The 14,761-nt window shown below is 52.8% G+C and overlaps 1 protein-coding gene across 2 annotated transcripts in view; it reads right to left on the reverse strand.

Moving 5' to 3' along the window:
- Window positions 1–48: 48 nt before the first annotated feature.
- Window positions 49–14,761, reverse strand: part of TTF2 (transcription termination factor 2) — a 192,744-nt gene continuing 178,031 nt past the window's right edge. For both annotated transcript variants that reach the window (XM_088446797.1, XM_088446796.1), the window contains exons 22-24: window positions 1,716–1,798; window positions 1,274–1,348; window positions 49–445 (exon numbers count right to left, since the gene is read on the reverse strand). In XM_088446797.1, the coding sequence (XP_088302923.1) occupies window positions 301–445; window positions 1,274–1,348; window positions 1,716–1,798 (303 nt within the window). In that variant the 3' untranslated portion in view covers window positions 49–300. The remainder of the gene's footprint in view (window positions 446–1,273; window positions 1,349–1,715; window positions 1,799–14,761) is intronic.

The raw sequence follows: 14,761 nt of genomic DNA on the forward strand, positions 1-14,761 counted from the left end.
GTATCGCCAGTCTATGTAACATGGGTGAGCGACTGGGGCAGATAAAATAACAGGTGCAAATTATTATAGAAAACCACACTGCTTTATTACACAACACATAACAGATATACATATATATATATATATATATATATATATATAACATATAAGAGAAACCGCATCAACAACCGTCATAAATAAACGAGTAAATCTCTTATCACCATCGTAACCGTGTTTTACACTTATCAGAAAGCCGGTAATGCCGGTAACAGGAGCGTCTTACTCAGGCTGATAACCGGCAGACTGGCTGTGCTGTGCCGGTTACATCCCAAAGAGCAGCCGCAGGTCGGCGAGTGTCAGTTTGGTGAATGTGCTGCCGTTTCCAGAAAGAACCTTCTTGGCCAAATCTTTCTTTTGGTCTTGGAGCTGAGTGATCTTCTCCTCCACCGTCCCCTGACACACAAACCTGGGGGCAACAAGTAATCATTATACACGCACATAATAAATCCAGGTATGCCCAGGACAATCGCTGCAGACATCCTGACAGACGTAGTTACGTATTGGAGGCGTAAACAATACGCAGAGCATTCACTATGTATATATAGATCTCGCTGGATGGAGACCGGGTTCTGCCAGGAAAGAGGAGAAACGCCTGGGTCCTTCTAGCTATTCCTGGTAATAACGTGTGGGTCTGATCAATTCATGTTCTGCTCATTTTCATGCAATAAATAAAAGTAATAATGCTTATAGGGGTAAACTGTATATAAGTGAGAAGGGTAATACATAACTACACCCAGGACAGATCAGTGACACTACGATAACAAGAGACAATCAGCAGATCTGCAGTGATAACAATGGGCAGTAATAATACAGTCACAATGTTATACACACAGGGTATCGGGGTTCCCCAACAAGCACACAGGACATTACCCCCCATAAATGCTGCCTATAGTGAAAGTAGAAGTAATCCGCTTGGTGGGGTTCCCCATACATCACCCTGGCGTACAGCGACTACGGAAGTGCCCCCTTTGTGGCTGATTACTCACGCTTGCTTTCCTGGCTCTCGGCTTTGGATTATGGGGGATTAGACACGTGGCCAGTACCTCCCCATCCCCCACACTACACCACATATAATCAGACGGATGTGCGGACAGCGCTCAGCAGAACGCAGGGTATTCGACCGATAATCCTCCCCAGTAACAGAATCACAGGGAAGCTAGCGAGAGCTACACTAATGAGGCCCAGAAATGACTCCACCCACCAGCGGAACGATGAAAGACCCCAACATTCTCACCGATGTATGACCACGTCCTTGTGCTGTCCCACTCGGTAGATTCTGTCACAAGCCTGATCCTCCAGTGCCGGATTCCTGGGAGACAAGACAGTGTTACACCCGGACAGGAAATTACACCCCCACCCCAGTAACCCCCATCCCAATACCCCTCCTATTACTAATACAACCCCCCTCCCCCACTACTACACTAGGTTTACTCTCATAATGTTTACGCATAAGGTGCTGAATGGGGCAAAATACTGATTTACCGGAAATTCATATTACACCCTCCCACAGTGAAAGTCTTCTCCATTCTATTATAGGGTCATCGCTAATAAAACGCAAATGGGGATGGGGTCACTTGTGGTTGGTGGCGTCATCATGACATAAGTGATCACACATGGCAGCCATCATTACACTGGCCCCACCCTCCAGCGTGGCGGCCCCGGGAGGTTGGCATTACCAGTGCATGTCCAACAAGAAGAGGTGGTTTCCGCCAACGAGGTTTAAACCAACGCCACCAGCACAGAGGGAAACGAGCATGACCTGAGACAGAGAGAGAGACACCCCAAATCATTACCAGATGCAGCCGCCTCCATCACCCCCTTTATCAGCCAGACAGAGCCCAGCGAGCTCCACACACTCAGTTATCGCACGGGCTCATGTCCTCACTGCACCAGGGGAGTGAGAAGGTGCGCCCGTGGGAGGGGAGCCAGATCCTGGGGCGCAAACGTGAGCGAGATCAGCTTCTCACCCGCTCTCCATCACACACCAGCAAATAAAGTAACGCTCTATACGCACAGCGGTCAGAGGAGCGATATCAGCTTCTCACCCGCTCTCCATCACACACCAGCAAATAAAGTAACGCTCTATACGCACAGCGGTCAGAGGAGTGATACCAGCTTCTCACCCGCTCTCCATCACACACCAGCAAATAAAGTAACGTTCTATACGCACAGCGGTCAGAGGAGTGATATCAGCTTCTCACCCGCTCTCCATCACACATCAGCAAATAAAGTAACACTCTATATGCACAGCGGTCAGAGGAGTGATATCAGCTTCTCACCCGCTCTCCATCACACACCAGCAAATAAAGTAATGCTCTATACACACAGCGGTCAGAGGAGTAATATCAGCTTCTCACCCGCTCTCCATCACACACCAGCAAATAAAGTAACACTCTATATGCACAGCGGTCAGAGGAGTGATATCAGCTTCTCACCCGCTCTCCATCACACACCAGCAAATAAAGTAACACTCTATATGCACAGCGGTCAGAGGAGTGATATCAGCTTCTCACCCGCTCTCCATCACACACCAGCAAATAAAGTAACACTCTATATGCACAGCGGTCAGAGGAGTGATATCAGCTTCTCACCCGCTCTCCATCACACACCAGCAAATAAAGTAACACTCTATATGCACAGCGGTCAGAGGAGTGATATCAGCTTCTCACCCGCTCTCCATCACACACCAGCAAATAAAGTAATGCTCTATACACACAGCGGTCAGAGGAGTAATATCAGCTTCTCACCCGCTCTCCATCACACACCAGCAAATAAAGTAACACTCTATATGCACAGCGGTCAGAGGAGTGATATCAGCTTCTCACCCGCTCTCCATCACACACCAGCAAATAAAGTAACACTCTATATGCACAGCGGTCAGAGGAGTGATATCAGCTTCTCACCCGCTCTCCATCACACACCAGCAAATAAAGTAACACTCTATATGCACAGCGGTCAGAGGAGTGATATCAGCTTCTCACCCGCTCTCCATCACACACCAGCAAATAAAGTAACACTCTATATGCACAGCGGTCAGAGGAGTGATATCAGCTTCTCACCCGCTCTCCATCACACACCAGCAAATAAAGTAACACTCTTTCTACTTCAGGGTCCATAGAGGGTCCACAGAGTTGACCTTTTGGTATAGCTGGATCTGGATCCACGGGCACTACGCAGGTAAAGCTTTTGCTGCTCCCAGGATGCACTTTGGTCCATCCTCCTCTGTACCCCGCCCCCGAGCCACAGGCACCTCTGTTTTAGTTGGTGCCCGGCCGGAGTGGGGCCACCCTGGCACAGAGGGGCTGCATAAGCAGCCCCTAAGCTTATTTTAATTTTTTAAAGGAGGAATTTATTTATTTATTTTTACTTCCATCTGGACGTCCACGCTGCCGCTCCAACACCCCCGCTGGCGCTGCGGCACCAGTACTGATCTGGGGATCGCAGCGGGACTCTGTGGGGACAGACCGGCGGCGCGGGCTTCCTCTGTTAGGAATACCCCGCGTGTCCGCTAGACCACCAGGAAGTAAAGGCTGGAGTGGGAACCAGCATCCCTGGGGTTAATTACTAGAAAGGGGAGTGCGCCTTTCCCTGTCTAGCAGCTCCTCCCCTCAGCGCGCCTTATCTCATGCGTGCTGGCGTGGCTGAGCTGCTTCTCCTGCGGCCGCTCCTCCTCTGAGCTGTCCGGCGAGCATCTTCTCTGGCAAACGCAGATCTCCCAGGCGGTGCATGGACCGGTCCCCCTGCGTACCTCTCCCCTGCTAAAGGACAGTGTACACAGCACTATAGCCCTCCCAGACACTGAATCTGGGAGGGTGATTGTAGCGGAAGGTGCAGTGAGTATAACTTCTCTGCATGGTATGTGACTTTTGCTAGTGCTGCTGTCTGTGCTAATTTCTGCTGACTGTCATCTTATACCTATCCCTTTCCTTCTCCTACGGCCCGGCAGGTGTGTGGGGGAAGGGCGTTTTTCTGTGACCCTCACTTATATAAAACAAGTATTTGTGAGGTCCATCACATACAGTTGGGTACTACACAGTGCCATATTGTGGGCTGTTTGTGTTGCATACTTGGGAGTGTGCAGGTGTTATACGCCTCACCTCTTCTTTGTGATACATATTTATTGAAAATTTTTGTGTCATGTCTGATGAGATTGAGCTCTCCGTGGCTCCTGTGTTGTTTTTCTGCCGACGCTGTTCTGCAGGGGTTGATGAGGAGAATTTATCACAGGATGGTCTGTGTGAGCGGTGTCTGGCCCCTCCAAACCCCCTACGGCGCAGAATCCTCCTTGGGCAATGTTTTCGCAGGTGCTGGCGTCAATCGTGGACCGTTTAGCGGTCCCGACTGCAGTCCCTACTAGGGCGTTGCCCCAGCCTACCATCCCCCTTTCCCCGAGTTTTCCGCATTTAGGCCCTGATTCAGAGCCGGACGCTCTGACCAGAGCGCTCGCTCTGAATTAGGGCCCACCTCCATTAAAATGGAGCGTCCTCCTGGACGCTCGTATAGCTGTGGGTCACCACCCACAGCATATACGAGCGTGCAAAAAGATGGTCGCGATGGTCTTCACCATCGCGACCATCGGAACTGCGAGTGAAAGCCTGCGGTTGGGTTTCCCAACTGCAAGGCCAGGAGTGATTTTGGCTCTATCAGAGCCCAAATCACTCCCACTGACATCACTAGTGATGTCAGTGGGGCCGGCTTTAGACGGTAGGCGTTCCCTCGACAGTCACCATCGACAGCACGCCCCCTTTGGTGAGACACTCCGAGCGAAGGAAAGTCCTTCGCTCGCCGGGTCTCGCGCATGCGCACGACGGAGCTCCCTCCGTCGTGCGCATGCACAGTGGGGAACATCGACCCACTTGCGAGCGTACTGCCGCTCGCGAGTGGGTCTGAATGACCCCCTTATTGCAGTATCCCTCCGGGTCTAAGACTGTGGGTCCTTATTCGGGGTTGCCAGTGTACGTACAGTCTCCCTCCGTGACCCTGCAGTCTATGGTGCCCTTTCAGGGGTATCCTCAGGCGGTTCCTCCACCCTGGGTGGATGTACTCTCCAGCTCTGTTCAGAGTCTGGCGGCCTTGTCTTCGGCTTTTCAGTCGATATTACAAAGTGACATGCCCCCAAAGGCGTCCAAGCGCCCCGTTATTGCTTCACTGGCTGGCAGTTAACGGACACAGACGTGTCTTCAGATGATGGAGAAGTACATGAGGACACTGACTCGGATGCCATGGCCCAGGAGGTAGAGACTAAGTCCTCCATTAATGTGCCGGCATTGGTTAGGGCGGTGCGGGCCATCCTCCACATAGAGGATGATGCGCCAGCTCCTAGGTCAAAGTATCCTAATTTTAAAAAGGCTAAGGTAACTTTGAATGCTTTTCCCCTATCTGACCAATTGACGGATCATATGGCGGGGGCCTGGCAGTCGCCCAGTAAGAGATTCCAACCACAGAAACGGTTGGCATCCAATTATCCTTTTCCTGAGGCTCATTGCAGGAAATGGGAAACCCCACCTGCGGTGGATTCCCATGTCACCCGCTTAATTAAAAGCGCTACATTGCCATTACAGTCTGTCTCCTCTCTGAAGGATCCCACAGACAGGAAAGTGGAAACTTGTTTAAAGTCTATCTCTCTTTGAGGGGCTGTGGCCCGTCCGTCCATGGCCATCTCCTGGGTGGCTAAAGCCGTTGGGAGCTGGGCCAACGCATTAGAGGATACTTTTCCAGACGATGCTCCGGATATCCAGAGAGCGTTAATAGGACAGATGAGAGCTGCGGCTTCCTATATTGGGGAAGCGTCGTTATATGCCAGTCTGCTGACCTCTAGGGTTTCGGCTGCAGCTGTGTCTGCTCGTCGGTCCTTATGGCTGAGGTACTGGAGAGCAGACGCAGACTCTAAAAAGGGCCTGGAGGCCTTACCTTTTAATGGGGAGTTGCTATTTGGTCCAGACGGACAAAATAGTGGATACTCTGGCTAAACCCACGTCAGCCTTCATCCCTTCGGCTTCAGCACCTGCTAAGGTGAGAAGCTCCGCCTTTCGGGTTCAGGGCAAGGCCAAAGGTCAGTCCTTCCCGAGGCAGTCGGCGACCAAGGCTGCCTCTTAGCCCAAGAAGCAGGCCTGGAGTGCCAGGCGCCCTTCTTCCAAGCAGAAAGATAAACCTTCTGCCTGATGGGACGGGCCTCCCTCTGGGGGACCCCAGAGTGGGAGGCCGACTTCTTCAATTTGCCCAGTGCTGGCACAATACCACCACGGATGCCTGGGTTCGAGAAGTGGTCTCCCAGGGGTACGCCCTGTCTTTTCAGCACAGACCGCCCCACTAGTTTTTCTGCACGAGTCCTTCTCAGGACAAAAACCAAAGCTTTGCAGATTCAGGAAGCTATAGAGTCCTTGTTGAAAGCAGGGGTCATTGTTCCCGTTCCTCAATCACAACTGGGGACAGGGTACTACTCTACTCTGTTTCTGGTGCAGAAACCCAATGGTTCTCATCGCCCTATCCTCAATTTGAAGTGTCTGAACAAATTGCTCAGAGTTCCCAAGTTCAGGATGGAAACGTTACGTTCCATCATTCTAGTGATGGAACCTGGGGATTACATGGTCTCCCTGGATATCCAGGACGCCTACCTCCTTGTTCCGATAGCACCTTCGCACCAGCGGTATCTGAGGGTTCGCTATCCTACAACATCACTACCAGTTTCGGGCGCTTCCCTTTGACCTCTCCACGGCACCAAGGGTATTCACCAAAGTGATGGCGATCATGGCCGCCCATCTTCGGAGCCAGAATGTACGGGTGCTACCGTATCTAGATTACCTCCTTTTGCTGGCGAGCTCTCCGGAGGTACTGCTTCAACATCTCCACCTGACGAGCGCACGGGTGGTTGATAAACTGGAAAAAGTCCTCCCTGATTCTATCACAGTGGATGGTTCATTTGGGAGCCCTGCTAGATTCTCGTCAAGAAAGGATCTTCCTGACTCCGGAGAAGGTCTCCTCCCTACAGCTGCGGATACACAGTTGCCTGAGCAGTTGCCGACTGTCGGTCCATTCGTCAATGAGAGTTCTGGGGTCCATGGTGGCATTCGACATGGTGGAGTTTGCCCAGTTCCACTCCAGGCCCCTGCAGGGGCTGATTCTATCGGAATGGAACGGTTTACATCACCGGATCCGGTCTCAGATGCTGGTGTTGTCCCCGGAGGTTTGGCAGTCTTTGGCTTGGTGGCTTCAGACAGCTCATCTAGTCGAAGGGCACCCCTTTTGGATCCCGGACTGGGACCTGCTCACAACAGATGCCAGTCTCCGGGGTTGGGGGGCAGTGACAGGCTTGTTGTCACTTCAGGGACGTTGGACTGCGAAAGAAGCACTTCTCCCCACCAACATTCTGGAACTGCGGGCCGTGTACAGGGCCCTGCAGTCGTCCGGCACCGCTCTTCAAGGAAGGGCGGTTCAAGTTCAATCCGACAACGCCACCACGGTGGCATACATCAACCACCAGGGAGGAACTCGCAGTCGGGCTGCGATGTCGGAGGTGTCTCGCATCGTTGCTTGGGCGGAGTGCCACATTCCAGCAATCTCGGCAGTCTTCATCCTCGGAGTCCTCAACTGGGAGGCGGACTTCCTCAGCCGTCACGACGTGCATCCCGGGCAATGGTCGCTTCACCCTGAGGTATTTCAGCTACTCGTGGACAGAAAGGGGCTGCCGGAACTGGACTTGCTGGCCTCCCGTCACAATCACAAGTTGCCCGTGTACGGGTCAAGGACAAGAGACGCAGGCGCAAGTCTGGTGGACGCACTGTCGGTGAAATGGACGTTTCAACTGGCTAACCTATTTCCTCCGATATCCCTGCTGTCTCGGGTCCTGCGGAAATTCAAGCAGGACGGCGGCACGCTCATGCTGGTGGCTCCAGCGTGGCCCAGACGTCCTTGGTACTCCGATCTGAGGAGCCTCTCCATCAACGCTCCGTACCTTCTTCCTCAGCGCCAGGACCTATTGTCTCAAGGGTCCTGCCTTTACCCGGATCTGGGTCGGCTGTCTTTGACGGCCGTCTTAAGGTCTCGGGGCTTCTCGAGTTCGGTTATTAGTACCATGCACAGGGCCCGCAAGCCTGCTTCCGCACGGATTTACCACAGGGTGTGGCACACTTACTTTCAGTGGTGTGAGTCCAGAAGCTATGATCCTCAGGTGTTCCGGGTTTCCAGATTCTTGGAATTTCTTCAATCAGGTTTGGACCTTGGCTTACGCCTTGCCTCTCTGAAGGTTCATGTGTCTGCTTTGTCCGTGTGGTTTCAACGACCGATTGCTACACTGCCAGATGTTCACACCTTTTTCCAAGGTGTTCTCAGGATCCAGCCTCCCTTCGTGTCTCCTGTGGCTCCTTGGAACTTGGCGGTAGTGCTACGGGTCTTGCAGGGTCCTCCTTTTGAGCCTCTTAAGTCGGTGGAACTCAAGTGGCTGACGTTTAAGACCGTTTTTCTCCTGGCAATTGCTTCTGCCAGGAGGGTGTCAGAATTGGGGGTGCTTTCCTGTCGCCCTCCTTTTCTGATTTTTCTCCAGGACAGGGCGGTGCTCCGCACGCGTCCTGAGTTTTTGCCCAAAGTGGTCTCAAAGTTCCACATTAATCAGGAACTTGTTGTGCCAGCTTTTCAGTCACCTGATCTTTCAGCTGGTGAGGCTTCCTTGGATGTAGTCCGGGCGCTTAGAATCTATGTGGACCGGACTGCTTCGGTTAGGAAGTCTGATTCATTGTTTGTCCTCTTCGGTTTTCACAAGAGGAGTTGGCCTGCCAACAAACAGACGTTAGCCCGTTGGCTTTGTTCCGTTATTTGTGAGGCTTATGCACAGGAGGGTTTACCTGTGCCAGCCTCTGTTAAGGCTCATTCCACTCGTTCTGTGGGTCCCTCTTGGGCTGCTAGGCGTGGCGCCTCTGCTGTTCAGTTGTGTAAGGCGGCCATTTGGTCTTCAATTCAGACGTTTTTGGGGTTCTATGCTTTTGACACCTTCGCCTCTCAGGATGCATCCTTCGGGCGCCGGGTACTCCTTCCAGCACAGGAGTGTCCCCCGCCCTTAGTTGAACTGCTTTGGGACATCCCCAAGGTCAACCCTGTGGACCCCCTATGGACCCTGAAGTAGAAAACAAGAGATATGGTAAGAACTTACCTTTGTTATCTCTGTTTCTACGAAGTCCATAGGGTCCACAGGGCGCCCGCCCTGACGTACCTGGCTTCAAATGGGCTGTGTGGCTGGTCACCGGTTTTCCGTCTCCCATTTCTGTGAGTATGGTTTCTTGTGTGTTCCAGTCTTCCTTCTCTCTGTTTGGTCTCCTCCTCCGGCCTTGGCTGCTTACCAACTGAGGTGCCTGTGGCTCGGGGCGGGGTATAGAGGAGGATGGACCCAAGTGCATCCTGGGAGCAGCAAAAGCTTTAACTGCGTGGTGCCCGTGGATCCAGATCCAGCTATACCCCAAGGTCAACCCTGTGGACTCTATCAAAGGTAAGTTCTTACCATAGCTCTTGTTATACGCACAGCGGTCAGAGGAGTGATACCAGCTTCTCACCCCCTCTCCATCACACACCAGCAAATAATATGAGATATGGTAAGAACTTACCTTTGTTATCTCTATTTCTACGAAGTCCATAGGATTCCACAGGATATAGGTGATGTCAGAAATCGGGCCTCCCAGGATGCACTAGGGACCCCCTCCTATACCCCGCCCCTGAGCCAAGGCATCTCAGTTACGTATCAAGCCATAGGCCGGAGGAGGAGGAGGAAGACAGAGAAAAAAGATCTGGACACACACAAGAATCACATTCTCACCAGAGGGAGACGGAAAAACCGGTGACCAGAGCAAAGCCCATCTGCAGCACAGGTGCGACAGGGCGGGAGTCCTGTGGAACCCTATGGACTTCGTAGAAATAGAGATAACAAGGGTAAGTTCTTACCATATCTCATATTTTCTACTTCAGGGTCCATAGGGTATCCACAGGATACCTTGGGGATGTCCCAAAGCAGTATCCTTTAAGGGTGGGGACGCTCCTGTGCTGAAAGGAGAATCCGCCGCCCGAAGGAAGCATCCTGAGAGGCAAAGGTGTCAAATGCGTAATACCTCACAAAGGTATGGACCGAGGACCATGTGGCAGCTTTGCAGATCTGGACTGCAGAGGCACCACGTCGAGCAGCCCACGAAGGACCCACAGACCTAGTGGAATGAGCCCTCACAGAGGAAGGAACCGGAAGGCCTTAATGAAGATAAGCTTCTGAAATAGCCATACGAATCCAGCCTGCCAAACTCTGCTTTGAAGCATGCCAACCCTTTTTACGGAAGCCATAGAGGACAAACAAGGTGTCCGACTTCCTAAATGAAGAAGTGCGGTCAACATAAATCCTTAAGGCCCGCACAACGTCCAAAGTGGCCTCACCCACTGAAAGATCAGGTGAGTTAAAAGCCGGCACAACGATTTCCTCGTTGATGTGAAAACAACTTTAGGAAGGAAACCAGGAAGAGTGCGCAGCACCGCCCTGTTCCTATGAAAAATCAGAAAAGGGGGTCTACAGCAGAGAGCCTTTAAGTCAGAAGCACGTCTGGCCGAAGCAATGGCCAGAAGGAAAATTGTTTTAGCTGTCAGCCATTTGAGGTCCACTGAGCCCAGTGGTTCAAACGGCAGTCCCTGGAGAGCCCTCAGGACCACAGCTAAATCCCAAGGCGCCACCGGTGGAACAAAAGGTGGCTGAATTCTGAGAACACCTTGCATAAAGTTGCGCACATCAGGGATTGCAGCAATCCTACTATGGAACCAGACGGACAGGGCAGACACCTGCACCTTCAGAGACGCAAGGCGAAGCCCATGGTCCAGTCCCACCTATAGGAAAGCTAACACTCTAGACAGACAGAACTCCCGAGGAGCATAACCTCTCGGCCGACACCACTGGAAGAATGTATGCCACACACGATGGTATGTCCTTGCAGAGGATGGTTTCCGAGCCCTTAGCATTGTTTGCACTACAGAGCTGGAAAACCCCCTGGACCTTAACATGGCCGTCTCAACAGCCACGCCGTCAAAGACAGCAGAGTCGGTCCGGGTGAAGACAAGGACCCTGTGACAGGAGGTCCGGTCGTAACGGCAACTGCAGAGGAAAGTCCACGGACAGTCCCTGGAGGTCTGAGAACCAGTGCCTCCGGGGCCACTCGGGAGCTATCAACAGGAGCGTCCCTCCTTCCTGTTTGAATTTCCGGATTACCCGTGGAAGAAGGGAAAACGGAGGAAACAGATAAGCAAACCGGAACGTCCACCGGACGGACAGAGCATCCACCAGAGACACCTTTTCGTCTCTTGTGCGAGACCCGTACACCGGCTACTTGTTGTTGTGCCGTGACGCCATGAGGTCGATCTCTGGAAGACCCCACCTGTCCACCAGAAGTTGGAAGACGTCCTGGTGCAGAGACCATTCCCCCGGATGAACGTCCTGGCGACTGAGAAAGTCCGCCTCCCAGTTTAGGACTCCCGGGATGAATACTGCCGATATGGCCGGGAGATTGCGCTCCGCCCAAACCAGGATTCGGGACACCTCTGAGAGCCACCCGACTTCGGGTTCCTCCTTGCCGATTTATGTAAGCCACGGTGGTGGCGTTGTCCGACTGGACCTGCACGGGGTGATCTTGGAGAACCCGATGTGCCTGCTGGAGAGCATTGAAAACCGCGCGGAGCTCCAAGATTTATTGGAAGCTCTGCTTAAGCCCGAGTCCACCTGCCCTGGAACAAGTGTGGACCCATGACTGCTCCCCAGCCCCCAACAGGACACAATTCGCCACCCAGAATGGACGACCCTTGTTGAGATGGGTCGTCTGCAACCACCAGGCTAGGGACAGGCGAACCTCCGGAGTGAGCACCATCGTCTGGGATTTTAGACTCTGAGGCAGTCCATTCCATTTGGACCGGATCAATTGCTGCAGAGGTCTGGAGTGAAACTGGGCATATTCCACCATGTCGAATACTGACACCATGGAACCCAGTAACCTCATCGCCGAGTGCAGAGACACACGGCGATTCTGCAGACAACTGCGCACCCTCAACTGCAAGGCAGAGATCTTTTCCCCGTCACAAAGATCCTTTGCTGTCTGGAGTCCAATAAGGCTCCGAGGTGCAGAATCCTCTGAGACGGGATCAGGATGGACTTCTGCCAGTTTATCAACCAGACGTGCCGTTGCAGTACCGCAATGGTCAGGTCCAAGTGGCGTAGAAGGAGCTCTGGAGATCCTGCCACCAACAGAAGGTCGTCCAAGTACGGTAACATGCGGACTCCCTGCAGCCGCAGGGAAGCCGCCATGACCTTGGTGAACACACGTGGTGCTGTCGCCAGCCCAAAAGGTAACGCCCGGAACTGGAAGTGATCGTTGCGGATTGCAAACCTGAGGAACTGTTGATGGCGTAAAAGAATAGGGACATGCAGGTAAGCGTCCTGTATGTCCAACGACGCCATGTAATCCCCAGGTTCCAGCGCCAGAATGATGGACCGTAGGGTCTCCATCCGAAACCTCGGCACCCGCAAAGACTTGAGTGCTTTGAGGTTGAGGATCGGACGATACGACCCATTGGGTTTCTGCACCAAAAACAGATAGGAATAGAAACCCTGGCCTCTCTGGGAGAATGGAACAGGCACTATAACTCCAGCCTGGAGCATAGTGTGCAAAACCTTCCGCAGTTCCATGGCCTTGTTCCATTCTGATGGAAACCCGTGGTGAAGAATCGGGACGGGGGCCTGTGCCGAAAGGAGAGGGCGTACCCGTGAGAAACCACCTCGTGAACCCACCAACTATCGTGGTAACCGACCAACACTGGGCAAACTGCAGCAGGCGGCCTCCCACTTTGGGATCCCCCAAAGGGAGGCCCAGACCGTCAGGCCGCAGGCTTGTCATCTGGCTTAGAGGCCGGACGTCTGGTACTCCAGGCCTGTTTCCGGGGCTTGGCCGATTTTTTGGGGCCAGACTGTCTGGGAAAAGACTGTCTTAGGCCTACCCTGGGCCCTGTAAGGCCGAAAGGACGACGTACCTGAACTGGAAGGAATCGCAGCAGACGGAAGACATGCCGATTTGGCTGCTGCCAGCGTGGCTACGATTTTGTCCAGATCCGGACCAAATAGGACTTCTCCATTAAAAGGCAAAGCTTTCAAGCCCTTCTTGGAATCAGCGTCCGCCTTCCAAGATCACAACCATAAGGTGCGACGAGCAGCTACAGCTGCCCAAGAAATCCAAGACGCCAGGGTACTGATATCAAAGGCCGCTTCATTGATATAAGTGGCCAAATCCCGGAGATTGCTATCAACTCGGTCTGTTCAGCCGAACAGTCGGAATCGAAAGACTCCTCCAAACTATCAGCCCAGCGCTCCATAGCTCTGGCAACCCAACAAATGGCCATAGCCGGTCTAGCTGCCCCCCCCCCGCAAGGGAATAAACGGACTTTAGGCAGTTCTCCACCTTACGGTCCGCAGCATCCTTCAAGGAGGACATTGAGGGCATCGGTAATGTGGCACTTCGGACTAGGCGTGTCACATGAGAATCCACCTGTGGAGGGGATTCCCACTTAGAAAAATAATTATCCGCAAACGGATAAGTCACTGCCAAGCGTCTCTGAGGCTGATAGTTTGCCAGGATGTTTCCACGCCTCCTCTAAATGGTCCACTAACTGACCCGAAAGAGGAAACACTGTGGCGTCACCCTTAATATCCTTAAAAAGGCATATTTAGATTTGGACACTCGAGGATCTTCATCCTCAATCACTAAAGCTGTGCGGACTGCCCGAATAAGTTCAGGAATATAAACCTTGGACCTAGCGTCCGATTCTTTAGTACGGAGAGGTTCCTGGTCAGAAAGATCCAGAATCTCCCCATCATCAGACGTCACGTCGTCATCCTCATAAGGAGCGGACAGAGACGCCACCGGCCGCTTATGTGGCCTCAACACAGACTCCCCTTGTAACACGTCCGACAATTGCTGTACAGAACTTGTCAGTGAATTAACCCACGCAGGCTCCTGAGAGACTTGGGGAGGGGAAATAGGGAGACTGTGGGGTACCATCAATTGTCTCGGGAAACCCTGCATGGGTGACGACACCACTGACTGCTGGGACAATCTCATCTTTGAGAACGCAGGCTGCGGAGCTAGCTGGCCCACTAGGGTTGTAAGCGCTTTGGCGAAACAAGCCCAGGGCGGTTCCTGTACCGGGACCGTAACAGTAATAGGCCTCGCCAATAAATAACACTGCCGGGGCTATCCTTAGCCCCCCTCTAAACAGGTGCATCCGACTCCGGCCGGGCACCAAACGAAACTGATGCCTTGGCTCGGGGGCGGGGTATAGGAGGGGACCCTAGTGCATCCTGGGAGGCTGAAAACTTAACTCTATGGTACCCGATGCCTGACGTCATCACCTATACCCCCAAGGTATTTTGTGGATACCCTATGGACCCTGATGTAGAAAAAGTAACGCTCCATACACACAGCGGTCAGAGGAGCGATATCAGCTTCTCACCCGCTCCCCATCACACACCAGCAAATAAAGACAGCAAAGTAACGCTCTATACGCACAGCGGTCAGAGGAGTGATATCAGCTTCTCACCCGCTCTCCATCACACACCAGCAAATAAAGTAACGCTCTATACGCACAGCGGTCAGAGGAGTAATATCAGCTTCTCACCCGCTCTCCATCACACACCAGCAAATAAAGTAACGCTCTATACGCACAGCGG

The sequence above is a fragment of the Taudactylus pleione genome, unplaced genomic scaffold, assembly GCF_031769625.1.
Source record: "Taudactylus pleione unplaced genomic scaffold, aTauple2 ptg000405l, whole genome shotgun sequence".
In the NCBI taxonomy this organism is placed as follows: Eukaryota; Metazoa; Chordata; class Amphibia; order Anura; family Myobatrachidae; genus Taudactylus; species Taudactylus pleione.